The sequence below is a fragment of the Dermacentor andersoni genome, chromosome 4, assembly GCF_023375885.2.
Source record: "Dermacentor andersoni chromosome 4, qqDerAnde1_hic_scaffold, whole genome shotgun sequence".
Taxonomy (NCBI): Eukaryota; Metazoa; Arthropoda; class Arachnida; order Ixodida; family Ixodidae; genus Dermacentor; species Dermacentor andersoni.
In genome coordinates this window covers 51476475-51497052 of record NC_092817.1, presented here as the reverse complement: position 1 = coordinate 51497052, position 20578 = coordinate 51476475, and the positions used below count along the sequence as shown (strand labels likewise).

Below are 20578 nucleotides of genomic sequence, written 5' to 3'. Positions count from 1 at the left end.
GGTTAGATTTCTACTTTGTTTAAGAGATTTAATGTAATTTCTACATTAGTTTTGTACTTTGGTTACATTGAAAGTGGCCGTGCATTTGATTCGGGGGCGTGTTAGACCCACTCAAATACTGCCAAATGAATCAGCAGTGTGTTTTGGCATTGTTTCTGCATCTTGTTTAATTCAACAAGCCAAATAATTCGATCGATTTCGTCGGTCCCGTCAGGGTCGAATCAACAGAAGTCAACTGTATGCTGCACCAGCACGACGTTTTTCTGCATTCATGTCTTAGCATCTTAGCATCTATTTATACTGCTGGTAAGGAGTCATTGCTATTAAATTATCTGTTAACTATTGTCATTTTTACTTTTGAACACCGTGGGAACAGATTGCTTGTGTATATATAATGGTGCTGCAACTTGCTGCAGAATTTTTCTTATAAGCTTTACATGTAAAGTGTAAATTAAGGTGCAATGCTGAGTTATTTGCAGCATTTTAGATATGACACAAACCACACTACATTGATCAGATTTTTATTTATTTCTTTTTTAGAAGTTTCAGCAATTTTAGCATGACCTAGTTTGACGAGAATTGTCTGTTTCCCTCTCTTAGTGATTCCAACCATTCCAACTGCTGCTGCCCCAGAAAGAGCCAAGTTTCTGCTGCCTTGTCTGGCTGAGCCAGTAGAAGCTGTATATTGTATCTATTATATACATGTCTAGAAACAAGCTTAAAGTGAGATTCATTTTACTGGGAAAACAATTGAAGAAGAAAGAAAATGTATACTGGGGACAGCAACCTTTCACCCTCAGATCCGAATCCAGCCTTCGGCGCAGGCACGAATATGCCGGCACATCTATTCTTACTCATTGGCGCCGCACTTCTCATGTATCAATCTTTTTACACTGTATTTACCTGTCATTCTTGCTGCGCATGTCTTGAGAGAAATATGAATCCTTTCTTTGATAGAGCAATGACTAATAAGAGAAGTATCAAATATCAGTCCTCTTGGTTAGGCATACTGAAGTGAATGGGGGCCTTGGTTTTTTCATCAGAACTTTCTTCATTGAATGCTTTTATTCATTTTTTTTTTCCCCTGTCAGCACAAAAATGGCAGAACTTAAAGCATGTGTCGAAGTAAAAGTTATCCGTCCAGTTCTTGTATCGAAATAGTACTTTTTTTTCTGATCTCCCATCTAATTTGAAAGGGATATTCTGTTCTAGCCACAATGTTGAAAAGGCAGGGGAAGGTGAAGATCGTAAAATTGTGAGTGCACTGTGTCTGAAGCATATTGCAAACGTGTTGTGCAGGGCCAGCTGAAGCGCAAGAGGGAGGAAGTGAAACGGCCAGGAGGCAAGAAGCCATGCGGGTGGGAGACGAGCTACATGACTGCAGTTGAGGGACCTGCTGCTGCTGCTGGCACTGCTGCTTCTGCTGTGGCACCAGCAGAAAACCGAGACATTGCGCCCACACCGGCTCGACGCACAAGACACCCATCTACGCTAGTTCAACCACCAAAGCTCGATGCCTGGCTCGACACTTTCCAGGTGAGGTCGACAAAATCAAATGCCACTCTTGTGACAGCAATATGGCCATTCTTTCAAGTCAAGCCATTTGATCTGCTAAAAAGTTCTGTTACTCTGTGGTTTCTTGGTGCCATGCAGGCACTTCGTGTAGCTCAATTGTTAGCGCATCGCATGCTTCATGCGAAGGTTGCGAATTTTGGCTTTCAGCAACAGCAAATCATCTTTTATTCTGCAGTCATTTCCCTTTATCACTTCTGCATTTCAGTTGGAAAGCACAGACAATTTTCTCTATGCTTAGTGGTGAAACAGCTGTACCAACTTCACCAAATTGCACCGAGAGTAGACGTTTGCGCGGCCCGGTGCCAATACGGCATTTTAGCGGAAAATTGCGCCAAGCCTGCGCCAAAGCACGCATAAGAGCGAAGCCCTCCTTCTGTCGATGCTTTGCAACTAGCAAAACTAAAATCAAAACCAACAGCATGCTATCATCATCATTATAGAATGAAGCTGAAGCTGGTTCATAGTTTCTCACTATATAGTAAGAAACTCTGTAGGCCCGTCAGAGTCGTCTGGTTCATCATTCGTGCATTTTTCTCTGACGGACGTACAATGTTGCCGCTGTACCGTCTTGCTGGCGCTTTATTTCGATGTTCATCGAACCCACTTGGTACCGTGGAGTTTGCTGAAGGAGGATGTCACATTCTAGGATTAAAATTAAGCTTTTTCTATGTTTATGGGTGACAGTGGGGCTTTGCTAAATAGCTGCTTTTATCAGAATTGCACGTAGTGCAGACTTACGAATGGTATTAACGTACGAGGTCAAATGTAGTACACGGTGAAAGCTGTCACTTCAATGTATGCTGCCATGTTTGTTGATGCAAATCTTTTGTGTCGAGTTAGGGCCTACATGTTAGAATTGCTAATAACTGCATCTGCATATTTGATACTCAGCATTTAGTATTCATATTTGATTCATGTTTGAAAGTTTGGATACTATTTGCACACCTTCTTTCGTCACACAATAAAAGATCAGAGGCACTCTTACTGAAACACTGCTTTGTTCTGTTCGCAGTCATGGAGTCACTCCGAGCGGCTTGTAGCCCTCGACCAGCTGATTGAAGGTTGCGAACCAGGCCAAGTGCGTCACATGATGAACGTCATTGAGCCACAATTCCAAAGGGATTTTATCTCCCTTCTGCCCAAAGAGGTACGTGAAGCTCATTCACTTTAATTTAGAACCTGCATATATGTGTGAGAAATATACCCGTGTGGGGCATTGCGTATTGTACAGCCTCACGTGTGTGTGAACTGACATGCAGTGTTCTTGGCTATATGTTCTGGCTACATAATCACTGTGTTCCTTGTCAAAGCACAGCTGCCGACAGAATTTATTAGAGCAAAATTTCATGAACAGACACTTTCCTCACTGGCTGAGGTAGTAGTCTGAAAGTTGGACCGTAGACTTAGAGAGCAAAACACTGGGAATTCAAGGTTGATGATTGGTTTATACTTTGCATTGCAAAAGAGCTATGTTCAATGTTCTTCAGCTTTTAGACCTTATTTGTACATTAAATGACTGCATAGGTGTTGGGAAGAAATTGCGTGGTATACAAGCAGCACCTAACATAGTGCTAGTAGCTCTATTCTACAATTACTGTAAGTGCGCGTGGGCCGCAAGCCAACCATAGTGGGCCATGCACTTGAGTATATGTTATGGAAATTAGAAAATAACATTATATATTATGGTGCATAATGCAAAAGAAAGAACACCTCCATTGCATATATATATATATATATATATATATATATATATATATATATATATTAAAGAAAGTGAGTGAAAGCATGTATTTGTTTTAATGTGCATGTTTGCACATACAATCGCTGATCCATTTTTCGGACACTTGATTTTGGTGACGACCACCAACTCCATAGAACCGATGTAAAATGGTGTCTGAAATTTTGGACGCTGCATAGTATGCCTCCCAATTTTTCCAATTGATCTGCACATGCAGTGTGACAAACATGCGGTCATGCTCAAGGTTGCCACCGTTCAAAGTGCAACCCTTTCCTTCATTTTTGTTATCGAAGCGATTCTCTGGGTTGCCAAGTGCTGGATGGCCGTTGTGAAGAGTGTTTCATTGACTCAATACCATACAACAACCTTGGTTGCCGAGTGCTTATATAGTGACGCTGGTTAGGCGCCAAGCTGGCACAGCAAGCTCGCTCTTGGTATATTAGCATCTGTAGACAACATTTACTATCAGGGATGAGATCACGTTCATTAGCTGGTCTGATGATTGTACACATGAAGTGGACTTGAGAGGTTTGTGGATGATTGGCCTGCAACAAACGCAAACCTCTACCAGGTTTGTATGTGCGCTTACTGGGTGGAGCAATGCAAGTTCGTGTGGTGAATTCCAAAGGCAATTTGCGTAACACAGCCTAAAGTGACAAGTGTTCGGAGTCACGGTCGCATATGCGATATCTGCACTTTGCAACGGAACAAACACAAACATGCACGGGGCATCGGCCATCATGAAATTTCAAGTAGATATTGTTTCAGTGAAGCACAAGTGAAGATTTTCTGTATTGCTGGCATTATAAGAAACAAACTTATTTTCTCGTCGACATTCGATTTTTCTGACTGCCCGATTATTTCGACATTTCCTGCCTGTGCGCGAAAAATTGGTTGGTGACTGTACTTGTACCATTGTTAATAACAGGAAATGGATATGGATTGAGTCTTCTTGCCCTTGGTTTGCAGCTGGCACTGTATGTGCTGTCGTTCCTGGAGCCTCGAGACCTGCTGCGTGCGGCACAGACGTGCCACTATTGGCGCATCCTGGCAGAAGACAACCTGCTGTGGCGTGAGAAATGCCGCGAGGCTGGGCTTGAGGACGTGCAGGAGGTGCTCGGCCGACGGCTGTCATCCTGCTCTTCATCACCACCCTCTCCCAACTCTGCGGCTCCTATCCCATGGAAGCTGGCATTCATGCGGCACCACTACGTTGAGATGAACTGGCGCTGCAAACCTATACGAGAGCCCAAGGTAGGTCTGCCACTCTGGAACGTGTGTTCAAGAGAGTTAGCCATTGGGCTAGTCGGTATGTGGTATTTAGAACAGGGAAAAGAATGCAAACTAACAGGACAAGAAAGAAGGCAGACAAGGAAGCTTGCACTTTTTTAGTTCTAAATACATTTTTCTCAACCTCGAGGGAAAGCTCATCAGTCTTCAGATGATGCTGCACATGTGATTAATCAATGTGTGCACATATACTCGGATGTTTGCGCGCTGCCATTGCAGCATGCCACATTGTTGGCGAGCATAATCAAGTGATGCGTGTAATATTAAGACATAGGCAGAGAGCTAGACTTGTTGGGGTGAAACAAAGGCTGCCCAGCGAGAAAAAGAAGCCTTGGAAGGCTGGTGGCCACGGCCTACCCTATAATTCCAGCTTGTTCTACTTTTTGTGACACTGGCCAACCAGTCAGGCACTCACCACTGTTGCTCGGTGGCTACGACTTTGTGCTGCTGAGCACTATGGTTTGGGGGCATGTTAACCCTAGGTTAACTGTTAACCAGGGTGTCAAATTATCTGGAGTCCCTTTTCCCACTACCCCCTTACCGTTTCACTACAGTGTCCCTATGGACACAGCTTGTTCTGCATAAAGTTTAACGTCGATATAACGAAGTCGTTAAATTTGGCAATTTGCTTCGTTGTATAGAAATACCGTTATACAGTCTAGCCCGGTTATAACGAAATCGGCGGGAATTGGAAATCACTTCGCTATATCCGCTATTTCGTAATATGTGGACTATGAAAAAAAATGCAAACATGGGCATACCGATTTATTGCCACTGAAAGAAGTGGTCCAGCGTCCCCTGAACACGTTTCACGAGTGCGGACTTCAGGATTGCGGCTTCCATACCATCCAACTGCAAACCAAAGATCTGGTCGAACTCCGGACTGCCGAGGTACATCCGTAGCGTGTCAACAGCTGCGATGGCCGCTGCAGAGGTGACCGGCTTAGGGGCACAACTAGCATCGTGTGACACTGTGCTCAGTTGTCCGTTCACCAGCTATATCAAGTCGAATAACTGTCTTAATAAACAGCATACAACGATCCGCGAAAATGATGAAAATGAGCCGCGCTTCCAACATGCACAATGCTGTTGCGCTTTCTCCCTGCCTTGCGCACCGCGGCACCGACATAAAACAAAGCGCATGCTGCCACACCTCCTGCAGTCCAGCCGTGGCGCCAACTGCCCGGGAGAAATAGAGAATTGCGATTGGCCAAGACGGCCGCTCTCCGCGACGTCATCAAAAAAAAAAATCGTCTCTTTTCTTTTTTACATTTTTCCCCTGCGCGGCGTGCTCTACTGCTCTACGCCGTGACACCGTTCAAGGACAGCACAACACGAGACCGGCGTGCCATGTGATGCAGTGAAGCAACCTTCGCCGCCGTGACGCCGCCGCGAAAGGACGCAGTCAGCCGAATTTTGCTCTTATTTTCGCGGAAAAAATCGCCTCAAGGACGCAAAAATGTGTTTATTGGCAGATTATTTTTCGTTTGGTATTCAATCTCTTCGTTATATCCGCTGACGCGCTCTTATTTACTTCGTTAAAACCGGACCCAAAATGTATTGAAAATGCAAAAATGGGAATGGGAAATTGAAATCCCTTCGTTATAACTGCTATTTCGCTATAAGTGGCTTCGTTATAACCGGGCTAGACTGTATTGAAATTTATCTTTCATGCAAATAATTTGTACAGTCTCCCATAGATTTTTCTTATGTGGAAGGGGCTGCAAGAATTTCCAAATAATCGGTCACTTGGAAAAGGCAAATTTAGATCAGAAAAAAAATTAATTTGTTGAATTTGAGAGTCGGCAACGAAAGATACAATTTCATGCTGTGACGATGATATCACATCGGCAGTACGAAGCGAAGCCAGCCAAGCTTTTGCATCCACTTTGCCACCATGGCTGATAGTGTTGCCTGTAGTGGGACATTATCATGAAAAGCACTGGGAGTGGGGACCGAATGCTCCGTGTGCTTCTCACTTCAATGCGACTCCAAAACTCAAGATTATGCAACCCTCGCCACTGAACACGTGGGAAGGCAGTGCACGATGCCACACTATTTCAGCTCACCCAGTCTTTTCACACGCAGCAGATTACCTCTAAAATAGGGTGCACATGACAGCCATGTGCATGGTGTGTGCCAACTTGCCCACCACTCTACGCCCCGCCATCACGTGTACTAGATCGCGTTACCACAAACTCGCTCGCATGGGAAGATGGCGCTCATCAAGTCCCATCCTTCTCAGATCGCCCTTGGATGCTTTCAGTTGCACATAAAGCATACAGTGCTTGGGGCGTGATAAGATCTTATCGCACTTGGACTTTATACACAGCATGACGACGGTCTGCTTTGTCAGTCACCCTTGGTTGCGCGATTTGAGAGAGGCGCGTTTGCAAGCAGTTCATGTAATTCAACCGATCTGCATCCACGGAAATTTGCATTTATTGACCTGGTATTCCTTAGCGGTGGCAGTGAAATTTCATTATAGTGAAATTTTATATAAACACACTGTTATATTGAGGTTCAAAATACATGGTGTTCTATGGACAAGAAGTTATAAAAAGTTAAACACTTCGTTATACAGTCGAGTCCCGCTACAACGAAATTGACGGTGCACGAAAAAAAATTCATAGAAGCGAAAATTTCGTTGTTGTGAAATTCACAAAAATATGGCTAACCTGAACTGGTAAACCACAAACAAACTTTTATTTCCAGAAGTCAAGCAGTGTCGACTGCTTCCTTTTTTTTCCTAGGAGCATCATGACTCGATTTTCGCATTCGGCGAGTAGCTGCATCGCGACGTCGTCATCATGCACAGCTACGCTGTTTCTGATGACATCGAACGCATCCAGTACGCGAGATGTGGTCGGTGGGTGCATATCTGGCACTTCGTCGTCATCCGACTGCCCCCCGTCGTCGCGGACACTTTTTATGATGTCCTCATCGCTCAATTCCTCCCGGGCGATCACATTGATGTCAGCGTCGATGAAGTCGTCCAGCTCGACACTGGATGGCACACTTCCGGCACCTTGAAGGGCTGCCCAGGACGCAGTTACGTCTGCTGGCGGATGCACTGCTCCGTTGCAGTCAGCAGCATCCTCAGCGGAGTCGGTGTCTGGATCTCCGAGCTTGAAGCCAGCGTGCGTGAAACAGTTCGCGATAACTGGCCGTCCCGTTGCAGCCCACGCAGCAGCCATCATCTGCAGCGCCATGTACAGGTCTAACTTCGTGTCGCGACCGGTCTCCACATTCAATAGGAGACGCTGCATCACTCGCTGGCGGTAGGCGCACTTCAAACTTCTAATGACACCTTGGTCAAGCGGCTGTATGATCGAAGTGCAGTTCGGCGGAAAGTACTTCAGCTCCACATTTGTGAGCTCCACATCCAGAATATGATGGGCGGAGCAATTGTCCAGCAATAAGCACACCCGCCGGCCCTGCCTCCTCATGTCGCAGTCAAATGACGCGACCCACTCGGAGAAAATGGCCCGCGTCATCTAGGAGCGGTTGTTGGCGACATATTTTACAGGAAGGCTCCTATTACCTTTAAAGCAACGGGGCTTTGCACTCTTCCCAATGACTAGCGGTGGGCGCTTGTCGGATCCGTCCGCGTTGGCGCACAGCAGCACGGTCACGCGCTTCTTACTGTGTTTCCCACCGTGGCAACGCTGACCTTTCATTTCGAGGGTTTTAGACGGCAGCATCTCGTAAAACAGGCCTGTCTCGTCAGCGTTGTAGATGTCACACTTCGCATAGTCTTTCAACAACGCCGAAACGTTTGTGGAGATCCAGGCGGATGCGCTGCCTGTGTCTGCCGATGCCGACTCGCCAGAGAGCGTCTTGCCGACAATGTCATGGCGGGCCTTGAATCTGCTGAGCCAGCCTGTGCTCGCCTTGAAATCGTCAATCCCCAGCAGGCAAGCGTAATTCAGGGCCTTCTGCTGCACGGCGTTTCCACTGATGGGTATGTTTTTCGCCCTCGTCTCGACAAACCACGTGTACATGGCCTTGTCGAGGTCTTCGTGCGCCGACGGCGTCAGCTTCTTCCGCTTGGCTGATGTGCCTGAAGCAAGAGCTTGCGCTATTGCTTCTTTTGACTTCAAGATGGTGGACAGCGAACTGGGAGAAATCCCAAACTTCTTCACAACGTCACCTTTCTTCTCTCCACTTTCGACTTCGGCCAGGATCCTAGCTTTATCCTCCAGGGATAAAAACTTTCGACATGGCGGCGCCATGTCGGAAAGCACGCTAAAAATCGAACACCGCAACACGTGCACAACACGAACAGCACTAACTACGCACCGACGGCGCCGAGACGCAGCATGGACTGACGAGACGACTGAGCGTCGGCTTTGGATTGTCTGCGGCTAAAAAGTTTCAAGCCAATCTCAAAGGTAGGCCAGTCTCATCGCCGTCGCCATTGAGCAATGGCGGCCCCCATGCTCGGTCATCAGCGGCAGTTTCTTGCGGTGCCAACGCGCGATGATAACTTTGCAGACGCTTTTTTATGTGCAAAATGTTCGAAATTGCGTTTCCTGCGCGGCAAATTAAATTTCGAGCCTGGAATTACTTCGTCAGATTTCGTTAAAGCGGAACGGCATAAGAAAAAGTGTTCGTTGTGGTGAGGATATTTGTGCATTGACTCCTATGGGCAGCTGACGGGGAACTGAGAATTATTCGTTGAACCGGACATTTCGTTGAAGCGGCGTTCGTTGTAGCGGGGTTCGACTGTATCAAGGTTTAACTATTTGAAGCACTAAAATCCCACAACATTGGTTCAGACCAGTCAGGCCAATACGTTCTTGTGAAGCACCTGACATTATCTCTAAACTAACGTTGCTGCTGGTCTTGCAGGTGCTGCGGGGTCACGAAGACCACGTCATCACGTGCCTGCAGTTCTCGGGCAACCGCATTGTGAGCGGCTCGGACGACAACACCCTCAAGGTTTGGTCGGCGACGTCGGGGCGTTGCCTGCGCACGCTCATTGGTCACACGGGCGGTGTGTGGTCCTCACAAATGGCTGGCTCCCTGGTAGTGAGTGGCTCCACTGACCGCACACTGCGTGTCTGGAATGCCGACACGGGCATGTGCCTTCACACTCTGTATGGGCACACGTCGACAGTGCGGTGCATGCACCTGTATGGAAACAAGTGAGTGTCTGTAGCTTTCAGTCTCTCTCTTTTTTTTTTTTGTGTGTGTGTGTGTGTGTGTGTGTGGCAGGCACGTGCCGAGGTCAAGGGTGGGTGTTTAATGTAGCCGCCACAGCCGGCCGCGGCGGCTGCATTTTCATAGGCCAAAATGCAAAAACACTCAGGTACTTAGATTTGCGTGCACGTTAAAATATCGTCGTAATGAAAAACTTGCGGTTATAAGCCAGTGGAGAAACCTAGGAATGAAAATGACGTTCCTTGGCAGTAGACACGTGTGCAGTACTCTCAAATAAAAATGTTTCAGTCACTTCAAAGATGCTTTATTTGAAGCAATTGGTGATTTTCTTCTAGCATGTGCAGCGCGCATGACCGATTAGCAATGCGTCTACAGTGGAACCCCGTTCATACGTTTTTCACCGGACCGGGGGAAAAAAGCGTAACAGCCGGGAAAACGCAACAGTGAGGAAAGCTCCGAAAATGAATGAAAAAAGTGCAGCTTCAACTATAGACAATTTATTTCCACAGAGTGTGCTTAGGACTTAAAAAAGTCTAGAATGGTGGCTTGCCGTTTCTTTCGCTCGCTATAAATCGCCACACGTTTCTCAATACCCTGGAAGGCCGCATTGCTGTCAGCGTCGCTGTGAGGTGCGACGTACCTGCGGAGGAGGTCCAGAGCCGCGACGGCTTCTCCAAAGCTAGGATTTGGAAACTCCCCGGCATCACGCGGCTCGTGCTCCTTGTCGTCACCGCGCCACGGCAATGGCAACGGACGAACGAATATCCGCGGGAAATTTTGCCCTCTTTGGCGTAATCATGCTAACGTGCTAACGATTGTTTAGTATTGCTGCAGAGCGCGCGCGTCCGAGCAGCCCGGTTGCGCGCAGCGCGGCGTGGGAGAAACGTAAACAAGAGAGGAGAGCAGGCCCGATAGGCGGAGCAACGCCACGAGCAACGCCAACTTCCGGTTTCACTTTAGCTTCAGAAAGAGTGACGTCAGGGCCTCTTCCGAGTTTCCTTCCTCCGTGAGTCGACCCGTCCAACAACCAAGCGGTGACCGTAATCACAGTGATGATAGTAAGATCATTTTTCACGAATGGCTACTTAGTGGCGGCCTCATGCGGCCTCTCGAACTGGCGTGCGGCTTCTTGCAGCCAGTTCCATAGCCAAGCCCGGCCAAGCCCAGCCAAAACTCGCCAAAAGCCAAAATGGCGGTTGGAGCGCGTTGTCTACTTTAGCCCAGGCGGGTTCGGGGTGCTAAGTTGCGATGTATCATGCGGGAACGTTTTCACAGCTACAACGTAACAGCGGGGTTCCTTATACATTGGATCCTATGGAAGCTATGCCGGGACCGGATGAAAACGACGTAGCAGCCGAGAAAACGCAGCAGTGAGGAACGTAACAGCGGGGTTCTACTGTACATCTTCCACGTTGCGCAATACCTCATCGGGTACGTCATTGCACCGAGCGATGAAATTGCGAACTTTGTTCATGTGCACTAAACCATCAATGTTTGACACAATCTCATCTGTGTTCGGTGACCCACAGTCGTCTTCCTTCGGGTCATCATCGTCACTGGAGACGTCGCGAACACAGTTAACAGTCTCTTCGGTTGTGAGGTCCGCTGCCGTCAGTGCCGTCGCCGCCACTGTGCTGTCGCTCTTTATGTACCGTATTTACACGATTGTAAGTCAACCCCCTCCATATCGCGTGACGGGGGGGGGGGGGGGGGAGAGCATACCCGAGGGCGCATTCCATAATGAGAATTTATTAGCTGGCATGGTCACTGGACTACAGTCAAACCCGCCTATATCGAACTCGCAAAAAAACGCCTATCAGTTCGATATAGAGCATAATTCGATATAAGCTTGCTAAATAATTGGATGTCATAAAAGCACATCCCATTTATAAAATCACTTTATTGACGAAACTAGCTTAGTTTCGCATAAATTAGTCCTGCATTTTCTTCTGCTTGGGCAATTTCGCTGCCTGCGACGCACGCACTTCCCCACGTTGTCTAAGAGTCCGAGCAGCTGAGGCCGCAACCTTCCGCATTCGCGCAGAAGCACCGGACTAATGCGAGTGCACCAATCACTTGGGAGGATGTGGGCAAAGGAGCGTAGTTGCTTTCCTCAACGTGCCTACTTTCATTTGTGCTCGGTACGATGTCGGCGATGTAGTCTTCGTTTCGGGATCTACCATCGTCGCGACACCATCATCTGCACTCACAAACTCGTCCACCGTTGATTCGAATGTCCCGGAAATTTTGACAGCTCGCTCCAAACTTCGGCAACACCGGCAACGGCTTCGTCGCATTCATCAGAATTTACAGTCATCACCGAGCACGCGGAAACCGGCACGTATGAAGAACGCCTCGTACACGGCCGTGCGTACGCGTCGGGCGCCATGGGCACCGGGTTGCGAGTCTGGCCACTTTAGCCCTAATCGTGCTGAGAGTGCTCCTCGGAATCTTGCACGCTGCGGGGATATCGCGTTCGATGCGATTTATGACTTCGATCTTCACGACGAAAGGCGAATTCTGCCGCTTCATCACGGCCACACTGCGGGAGAAGTCCCACAAGGCGCAAACACGATAAACCAGAGAAGCAGCCAGATAACTCGCACTTTCGCCATCTTGCACGAAGAGCGCATAAGAGCCTCTGATTGGCTGTCTGAGCAAGCGCTGTAGGCGGGCGAGGATCATTTTTTGCTGGGGAGTGTCACTAGATAGTGATCTAAAGAAAGGAAGGACGCTTGATTCTGCAACCCGTGAGGGAGCACGGCGAAGCGTCGTCAGGGGAAAGGGAGTGGGAAGTGAAAGATGATAGAGAAAGAGGGAGGATAATAGACTTCACTATGCGCGACAGGGGGAGTGTCAACGGCTCGCCCGAACAGCCCGAGGCAGCGCGGTCACGGTAGGGAGAGCGGTTGGATGGAGCCGCGCCGCCGGGTTTCCCCGCCACCGCGAGGGAAAGCCAACTTCTGGGGGCACTTTTCCGCCGCTTGACGTTCGATATATCGGGAGTCACTGCAATATTTGTTCGATGTAAGCGTAATTTTTGCTATATATACTCATTGTAACTATACCGTGACCAGAAATTGTTCGATATATAGAATAATTCGATGTAAACGGGTTCGATATAGTCGGGTTCGACTGTACTCGTCTTCACTTGTGCCATCATGCTCACTAGTGCTGCCATCGTCATTGCTGCTATGGTCCCACAGCATGTCGTCGTCCAGTGAAATTCCACATTTGGCAAACGACCGCACTACGACATCTTGTGGAGCAGTAGCCCACACGAATGCACCCAACAACACGCAGCCATCAGGGAGGCTCTTTTGACAGGTCCAGTTGGCGTAAGTTCGCGGTCTTCTGCCGCCAGCCACTTGTACTCACGGCGAAGCAGGTCCTTAAAAGGCGAAGATCCGGGCTTTTTTCATGACCATGTCTCACTTCACTGACAGGGACCAATCACGTATTTCAGCGACGTACCCCGCAAGCTTGGCCTACAGCTCCAGAAAGTTCCCGACTTCAGACCGTGGGAAATTCTTTGCTTGCCGTCACAGGTGAAAATTTTGCTTCACTGCAGTCACCCCTCTCACGCCACCCATTTGGAAACATCAAACTTGCGGCCCACTGCGTAGTGATTTGTTTCTTCGGCGTAAAGGATGGCAGCCCTCTTCAACGCTGCTGTGAACAAGGGCCGAATGTTAAGTGGGCCTGGAGCACTCTGACGGCTGAGGAAGCATGGAAGTAGCACGTAGCCGGCAGTCGAGTCGAACAATAGCCTCCTATATTTTTTGTAGGCTATGGTCGAACGCGTCAAACTAAGAGCTACAGGGAAATAGAAACGTGAGCAGCGTCTGCTTTTCCATGAACTATCGATACTCCCTGCAAGCGCCGCTGTTCTGGGGGTGCTGCTGCAAATGGAACAGCGGCACTTCCATCGACTATCGACACCCCTCATGAATGTTGTGTGCGCTGTACATGGCGCTGTAAAACTCTAAAAAATGTTAAAAAACCCTTCCTAAAAGCGAACAAGCACACGGGGTAGTGAACACTACAGGTAGGGCCATACAGCAAACATAAAATTGTAACTACGTTGTAGCTCCCCTGATGTCTTGTTGGTATCGCTTTTTAAAGCAGTGCCATGTTTTGGTTTCGATTGTTAGTCGACGTAAGCCCCCCCCCCCCCCCCCCCCACTTCAGATTTTCAAATGTAAAAAAATAGGTCGACTTACAATCGTGTAAATACGGTAGTCATCGAAGGAAGAGACGGCGGGCAGCTTTTCCGCAACCTCTTTCCACAGGTCTCCTGGGTTGATGTCGGCCACCTCCAGGTCATCTTCAAGCTGCACAGGCATTTTGACAAGCCTTGCTTTTTGCTAGCAGTTGCTAATGGTGGACGCCTTCAAGTTCCACCAAGCTCCTGTGAGCATTTCCGCTGCCTGACGAATATTGATTGTAGTCGGCTGCTTTAGGTGGAGGTTGATAATCAACCGCTACACAAGGCGCTTACGAAATTCTGCTTTCACACTCCTTATAAAGCCCTGGTCTAAGGGTTGCAGCAAGGACATGTTGTTTGGCGGCAGGAACTCCAACTGAATATGCGTCAAGTGAGCATTCACAATGTGAGCAGAGCAGTTGTCAACAACCAGTAGAATTCTTCGGTCATCCCTCCTCGTTTGGTCGTCGAGTTCGATGAGCCACTCGGAAAAGAGTTCTCTGGTCATCCAGGCTCGTTTGCTGGTGCGGTAGTCGTACGGTAGCAACATGACGTTTTTCATGCAGCGAGGCTTTGCTTACTTGCTGATGACGAGTGGTTTAATTTTCTTAATGCCTGTTGCATTGAAGCAGAGCAGGACTGTCACGCGAAGATGCAACTTCTTCCCTCCTTTGCATTGCTGCCCTTTGAAGTGCATTGTCCGGTCTGGCAGGAGTTGGTAAAAACATGCGGTCTCTCCCACGTTGAAAATATTGTCTTCGGAGTACGATTCAGCCACCTCTAGAAAACGATCATTGTGCCAGGAATCCGCACCTTCTCTGTCAGCAGCCTTTTCCTTGCCCTAGACTACCTGCCAAGTTGTTCCGTTCCTTTGGCGGAAACGAAAAAGCCAACCTGCACTGGCGTCGAACCCAGTTATTTCAAGTGCATCGGCAAATTCGCTGGCTCTTTCTTGGAGCATTGAGCCAGACACAGGAATGTTTTGCAGTCTGGCATCTTTGAACCATGTGAGAGCAGCTTGGTCCAGATTTTGAAAGTTTCCCAGTTGCAGCTGTTTCCTCGTAGGAGCGAGTTGCGATTCCTTGTGAAGCTTGACAATCTTGTCTCGGTCTTTCAAAATGGTCACGACGGTCGATGGGGCAATGCCACGCTGTCTGCACACGTCGATTTGCTTTCTCCCTGTGTCGATTTCCTGCAATACGTCCAATTTGTCCCACAGCAAAAACTGCTTTTGCTTCTTCTTGGTGCCGTTGCTAGCTGCATTCATCATTGGATCTCGCGCAAACATCACCAAACCTTTGTCGGGAAGTTCTTGAAGTTTGTGGTGAAGCAGTTGGCACTCGACATGGTGATGATGATAGCTACTGCACTCGGTTTGTTTCACCTGAGAGCTGCGGCACTGTTACTTTCAGCCGAATTCGTAATACTGATGTTTTCGGTTATAAAAGGGAAAATAAACTATGTACATTATTCTGAAATATGCGCTGTATTGAAATTCTTAGTTCTGAAATATTTTTACATTGAAAATATAGGCAATATGGCAGGGATTTTTAAAATATTTGTAAATTTGAGAAATTCGTTAATGTGGGGTTCGTAGTAGCGAGATTTGACTGTAGTCGGTTACTACTGGTAACATGTAAATACTTCATTATATTCCTGAATAAATAGAGTTTTCTGTTTTTTCTCAAAACATACTTTTCACACAGTCTGCCTATTCTGGCAACAATAGGACAGCTAACAAAGTTGTCTCAATAACCCATGTCTCCACTTAACATGTTAAACTTTTTTACAGGCTTCAGGTTTAATAGAGCAAGTTTGATAAATGTAGTTTCAACATTCTACTTTGAAGTTTGATATAGCTTTGGCAGAAATAATCAGTTTTTTTTTTTTTTTTTTTTTTTTTTTTTTTTTTTCTTACTGAGGCTGAATAATCTTTCGGTGCTATGTTTACAAGTTGTGCTATTCACTAATGGTTTCTTTCTTTTCGTTTGGCCAGGGTGGTGAGTGGATCTCGCGACGCGACATTGCGAGTTTGGGACCTCGAAACTGGAGAGTGCCTGCACGTGCTCGTGGGTCATGTTGCAGCTGTGCGGTGTGTTCAGTACAATGGGCGCCTGGTAGTTAGTGGAGCATACGACTACATGGTCAAAGTATGGGACCCCCGGAGAGAGGAATGCCTCCACACATTGCAGGTGAGCATGTTTCCTTTATACAGGCACAGTCTTTCATCTTCATGGCAATCAACTTCATGATTAAAGGCTAACTGCAACGAAATTTTGGGTCTAAAAAGCCTAATTTCAAATAGTGAAGATATAAAGCAATATCTTTGCAAAATTTTATGCTTGAAGTACGAGTGGATGAATCAGGAAAGGCTCGCAAAGAATACTTTTTTGATACCAAAACTGCAGAAATATTGCCCTTGCTGCTCGCCATCAGTTATGCATGATTCGGAACACACAGTTCCTCACCATGACCACCAAGATTGGGTACCACCCATCGCTGCCTACGGCACGCTGAAATGTCTTGGAGCTGACATGCTGGGACTTGCATCACATTAGCTAATGACCAGGTGCATGTGTCCAGGTGCATGTGCAGGCTTTGAAAATCCGCACACGAGAATATTTCGCAAGCCTCAAATGTTCCTGCTCTTACACTAATACGTACGTCCATAGCGTAATCGAGCTGCGTAGGTGCGCGCATTCAAGAAATGTGTTTGGTTGAGTGTCCATCAAAAAAAAAGCAACACGTGTGACAAAGTTCCGTTAATCTTCATCTTATTGCCAACCAGCTAGGGCAATTAGTTTTCGCGAGTCTTAAAAAAAAGAAACGGAAATGCATGCATGGCGGCATCCTTCCTATGCGCACCCCTGTGAGCACTAAACAAGCGAGAAACAAGCCGTTGCCCTTTGAGCGATTGGGAACGAGATAGCCATCAGTTTCACAAGTGCAAAAAACCGAAACCGCCCGCGAACAAAATCCAAACGGCCGCCCGCGCGCGCGCCAACACGCGAGTGGTAGTATACAGACGCGCGGGAGCAAACTAGCGCCGTCATTGACCGTCAAAGGGTTAAAGGGGGTGCTGTTCTTAGAAACAGGGAATTCTTGATAGGTTGATCTTTTCTTTAATTTACAGCTGTAGGAAGCAAAAGTATGGTGTAGCAATGTGATAACAAAGTGTTTTGGTGTGTTGTGTTAGTGATGTGTTTTGACTTTCTTCTGCATTTGTAGGGTCACACAAACCGGGTGTACTCGCTGCAATTTGATGGGGTACACGTGGTCAGTGGTTCCCTGGATACATCAATCCGAGTGTGGGATGTGGAAACCGGTGCCTGCCGCCACCAGCTCATGGGTCACCAGTCACTTACATCAGGCATGGAGCTACGAAACAACATTCTTGTCTCTGGCAACGCTGACTCAACGGTTAAAGTCTGGGACATCCTCACTGGCCAGTGCCTGCAAACTCTGGCTGGTGGGTAGTCTTTCGTAGAATTTGAAGCCTTAGGTTGCAAGATTTTGCATGACTTCAAAAAAAAAAAAAGTCCTTTGCAGGTGTATGTTGATCTGAGCAAGTGTTACACCAAAGTCGTCAAAGCTGTATAATATTCTTAGTGACGATTAGTCACCAATGCCCTAGTCATACTGCCGCTTTGGGGCTCCTAGCTTGCCTCACTTTCTTCCAGCCTGTGTTGCTGAATGACGCTGTCAGCTTTCATTGCCACAGCCTTACAAACTCATTCCTAGCTGTCCTTGAACTTGTAGCCAGTAAAATGTGATGTGAGAAACAACAGCCAAAAAAGAATGCACATTGAAGTTATCCATTCCAGTGAGGCAATACGAAAGGTAACATTTATTTTTAAATTATGGGGTTTTATGTGCCAAAACCACTTTCTGATTATGAGGCATGCCGTAGTGGAGGACTCGGGAAATTTCGACCACCTGGGATTTTTTAACATGCACCTAAATCTAAGTACACAGGTGTTTTCGCATTTTGCCCCCCCATCGAAGTGCGGCTGCCGTGGCCAGGATTCGATGTCATGCTCCGCAGCCCAACACCATAGTAACATAGTTAGCATCGAATATTGAATAATGGTTTGCACATGCATTTATTAGCTAGTTGGTTTATTTTAACATGTCAGAACATTGCAATTACATTTTCATTGGTAAGAATATTAAACTAGTAAGCTGTTGCACTAAAAGATTGATAAAAGATAAAGATAACAGATGATGATGTTAGTTTTGGAAAATTTAGTAATTTTCGCTAGTTGTCGGTTCTCCCCAACCTGTGCAATACTATACCGCATCAATTTCCCGTAACTCAAAGGCATTTGATCCTGTACCAGTCATCACTCATTGCATTTGCTGTCAAGCAATAAGCACGGGATTGGGGGTGGAACTGGCAAAAGAGTGCACCCTCACTGTTGGCAAACCCCTGCACCTTGCTACTGAGAGGCGGGCTTTCCTGCAAAGCTTTAGTGTCCAGCGGCTAAGCGTGCTTTACAGGTGAAATTTCGCCAGCAGCATGAAATTATCGCAACTTTCAGCCCAAAATCAGACACACTTTCTGAGATTAGACAGAAATAAACGCTAAGGACCATGTTTGCTCCCGCACAGACAGCAATATATTCGATTCTGCAAAGCCATCAGCAGTGTTAAAGACATCACCATTTTCATCAAGAAGGCATATATCATTGGCGCTATCTTTGGAAGAGTGAGAGCGCACGAAGCTCCAGAAATATATTGAATTATGTATCATGCTGGCTTCAACACATTCAGTGTGGTCTTAGTGATGATTGTAATAATAATAATAATAATAATAATCTTATTTGTAACATGGCACTCTAGACAGCTCACAAGACTAAATATAGGCTGCTGCCTGTGCTCTAGAGCATCTGAAAGCCAGCCATCTAGAGCAGGAATTTGCAGGGTGCAGAAGGTAGCCCCCCCTCTATGTGCACTCACACAAGCACACAGTCGACTGGTGCACAACATGCAGGATTGCCAATTCAGTCCGGTCGCAAGGAAGGGGGAGTTCGAGGGGCCGTGGGGGTGGAGAGAAAACTCTATGCCAGATATAAGCATGAAGTTGCAGTGTCAGGCCGCATAAGCGTGATGGGGCTCAGGCTGTGCTGACTGCTTGTTCAGATGGACTGAAGAAATATGAGTGCTGTCCAGAGAGCTGTCAAGCAACCTGCACAATGGACAGACTAGTGTAGTGTTGCGCTGGTATTGCAGGGTGTGCCACTTAAGGGCTTTGCGGCAATCCTCGTAGGCTGACATGACCTTGCGACGACCGAAAAGACGGGAGTAGAGAGTGTGTGTTGCCCAGCGCTGAACAAAATCAAGTTTGTCAGCGACATGAGTTTGGTGCAGGGACTATACTGATGAGCAGTACTCGAGCCGTGGCAGGATTATAGAAGTGTAGAGTGCTCGGAAAATCTCAGGTCCACAGGGAAAGGAAACACGGGACACAAACCCAAGAATGCGACGATCCTTAGATAAAGTGCTGGTGACATATGCAGAAAAGTCAAGAGAAGGGCTGAATGTTACACCCAGAATGAGAAGGGCCCGAACAGTCTTTATAGGGCTGCCTCCGAGGAAGTAGGTTATACATGCATCAGCTTTGTTGTGGCTGATACTCACGGCAGCATTTTTTGCAGTGCTACTACAAAGTTGGTTATTGTAGGCCCAGTCATTCACCTTTACGGAATGTATTTACTTCAAGCTCGTATGGAAGGGTTAACTTGTTAATCAGACACATTCTGCGAAGATGCATCAGGAACTTGGTCTTGAGTTGATCTTTTTCCTGACTGCAGTTAATAGTAGTGCAACGAGAAACATTTTAGCGGAAGCTGAAGAGATTTGGGCAATTTAAGCATACCGACTGCACAAAGCACTGATGACACCTTTTCACCTTCCCCGCAATGTGCTCGCACCATCTGCTCCCTCCATAAACAAAACGGAGATCAAAAGCCAATTACAATTTAATTGACTCAGTACGTGCTGCTTCTCAAGCAGGAATCGAAGCTATCCTGGTATACGCGGCTGCATGCATAGGTCTTGCATGATGCAGGTCCTCCTATGCATTACACACAGTGCACATATTGCAAACAGATCATTTCTTTTGGCAGTGCTCAAGTAAAAGGACACTCTGACTCAAACATGACTGCGCTGTGTCATGTTTCCTTCAGTGCGCCAGCGCTCTTGAGAGCTGCACGAGCTATTTATCCCCGACTAGCCTATGCACTCAAAAAAAGTGAGTGAAGGAGTACTGTGAATTTGTACTGAACTGGATTCACATGCCGAGTAGAATAGCGCACTGTCAGCTGAAATGGATGGCATGGCTGATGACGTACATACTTCCCATTGTGCGGCTACTAGTGTCTTTTGCTTTCGAAAGTTACTGCCACTGGAAATAGCGCAGAGCTCGCCTGCTAAACTTGGGTCACCTGAGACCACACAAAACATGCCACGGTTCACCACCCGAAGTTCCACTTAATTCATTCACCACATCACACACCACAAGTCAGGAGTGCCATATTTTAAATCGTTGCAGTTCCAAGCAGAACTGAAAATTCATTTCCTTTGACAGAGTTTTTCAGCTG

At 47.1% G+C, this 20578-nt stretch overlaps 1 protein-coding gene and 1 pseudogene across 1 annotated transcript in view; one reads left to right on the top strand and one right to left on the bottom strand.

The window, feature by feature from the left end:
- Positions 1-20578, top strand: part of LOC126537136 (F-box/WD repeat-containing protein 7-like) — a 38192-nt gene that overhangs the window by 8770 nt on the left and 8844 nt on the right. Inside the window, exons 5-10 of the mRNA XM_050184296.3 lie at positions 1300-1536; positions 2588-2722; positions 4283-4567; positions 9458-9753; positions 15973-16168; positions 17205-17445. Coding sequence (XP_050040253.2) covers positions 1300-1536; positions 2588-2722; positions 4283-4567; positions 9458-9753; positions 15973-16168; positions 17205-17445 — 1390 coding nt within the window. The remainder of the gene's footprint in view (positions 1-1299; positions 1537-2587; positions 2723-4282; positions 4568-9457; positions 9754-15972; positions 16169-17204; positions 17446-20578) is intronic.
- LOC140217330 (tigger transposable element-derived protein 6-like) lies at positions 7294-8728 on the bottom strand (annotated as a pseudogene).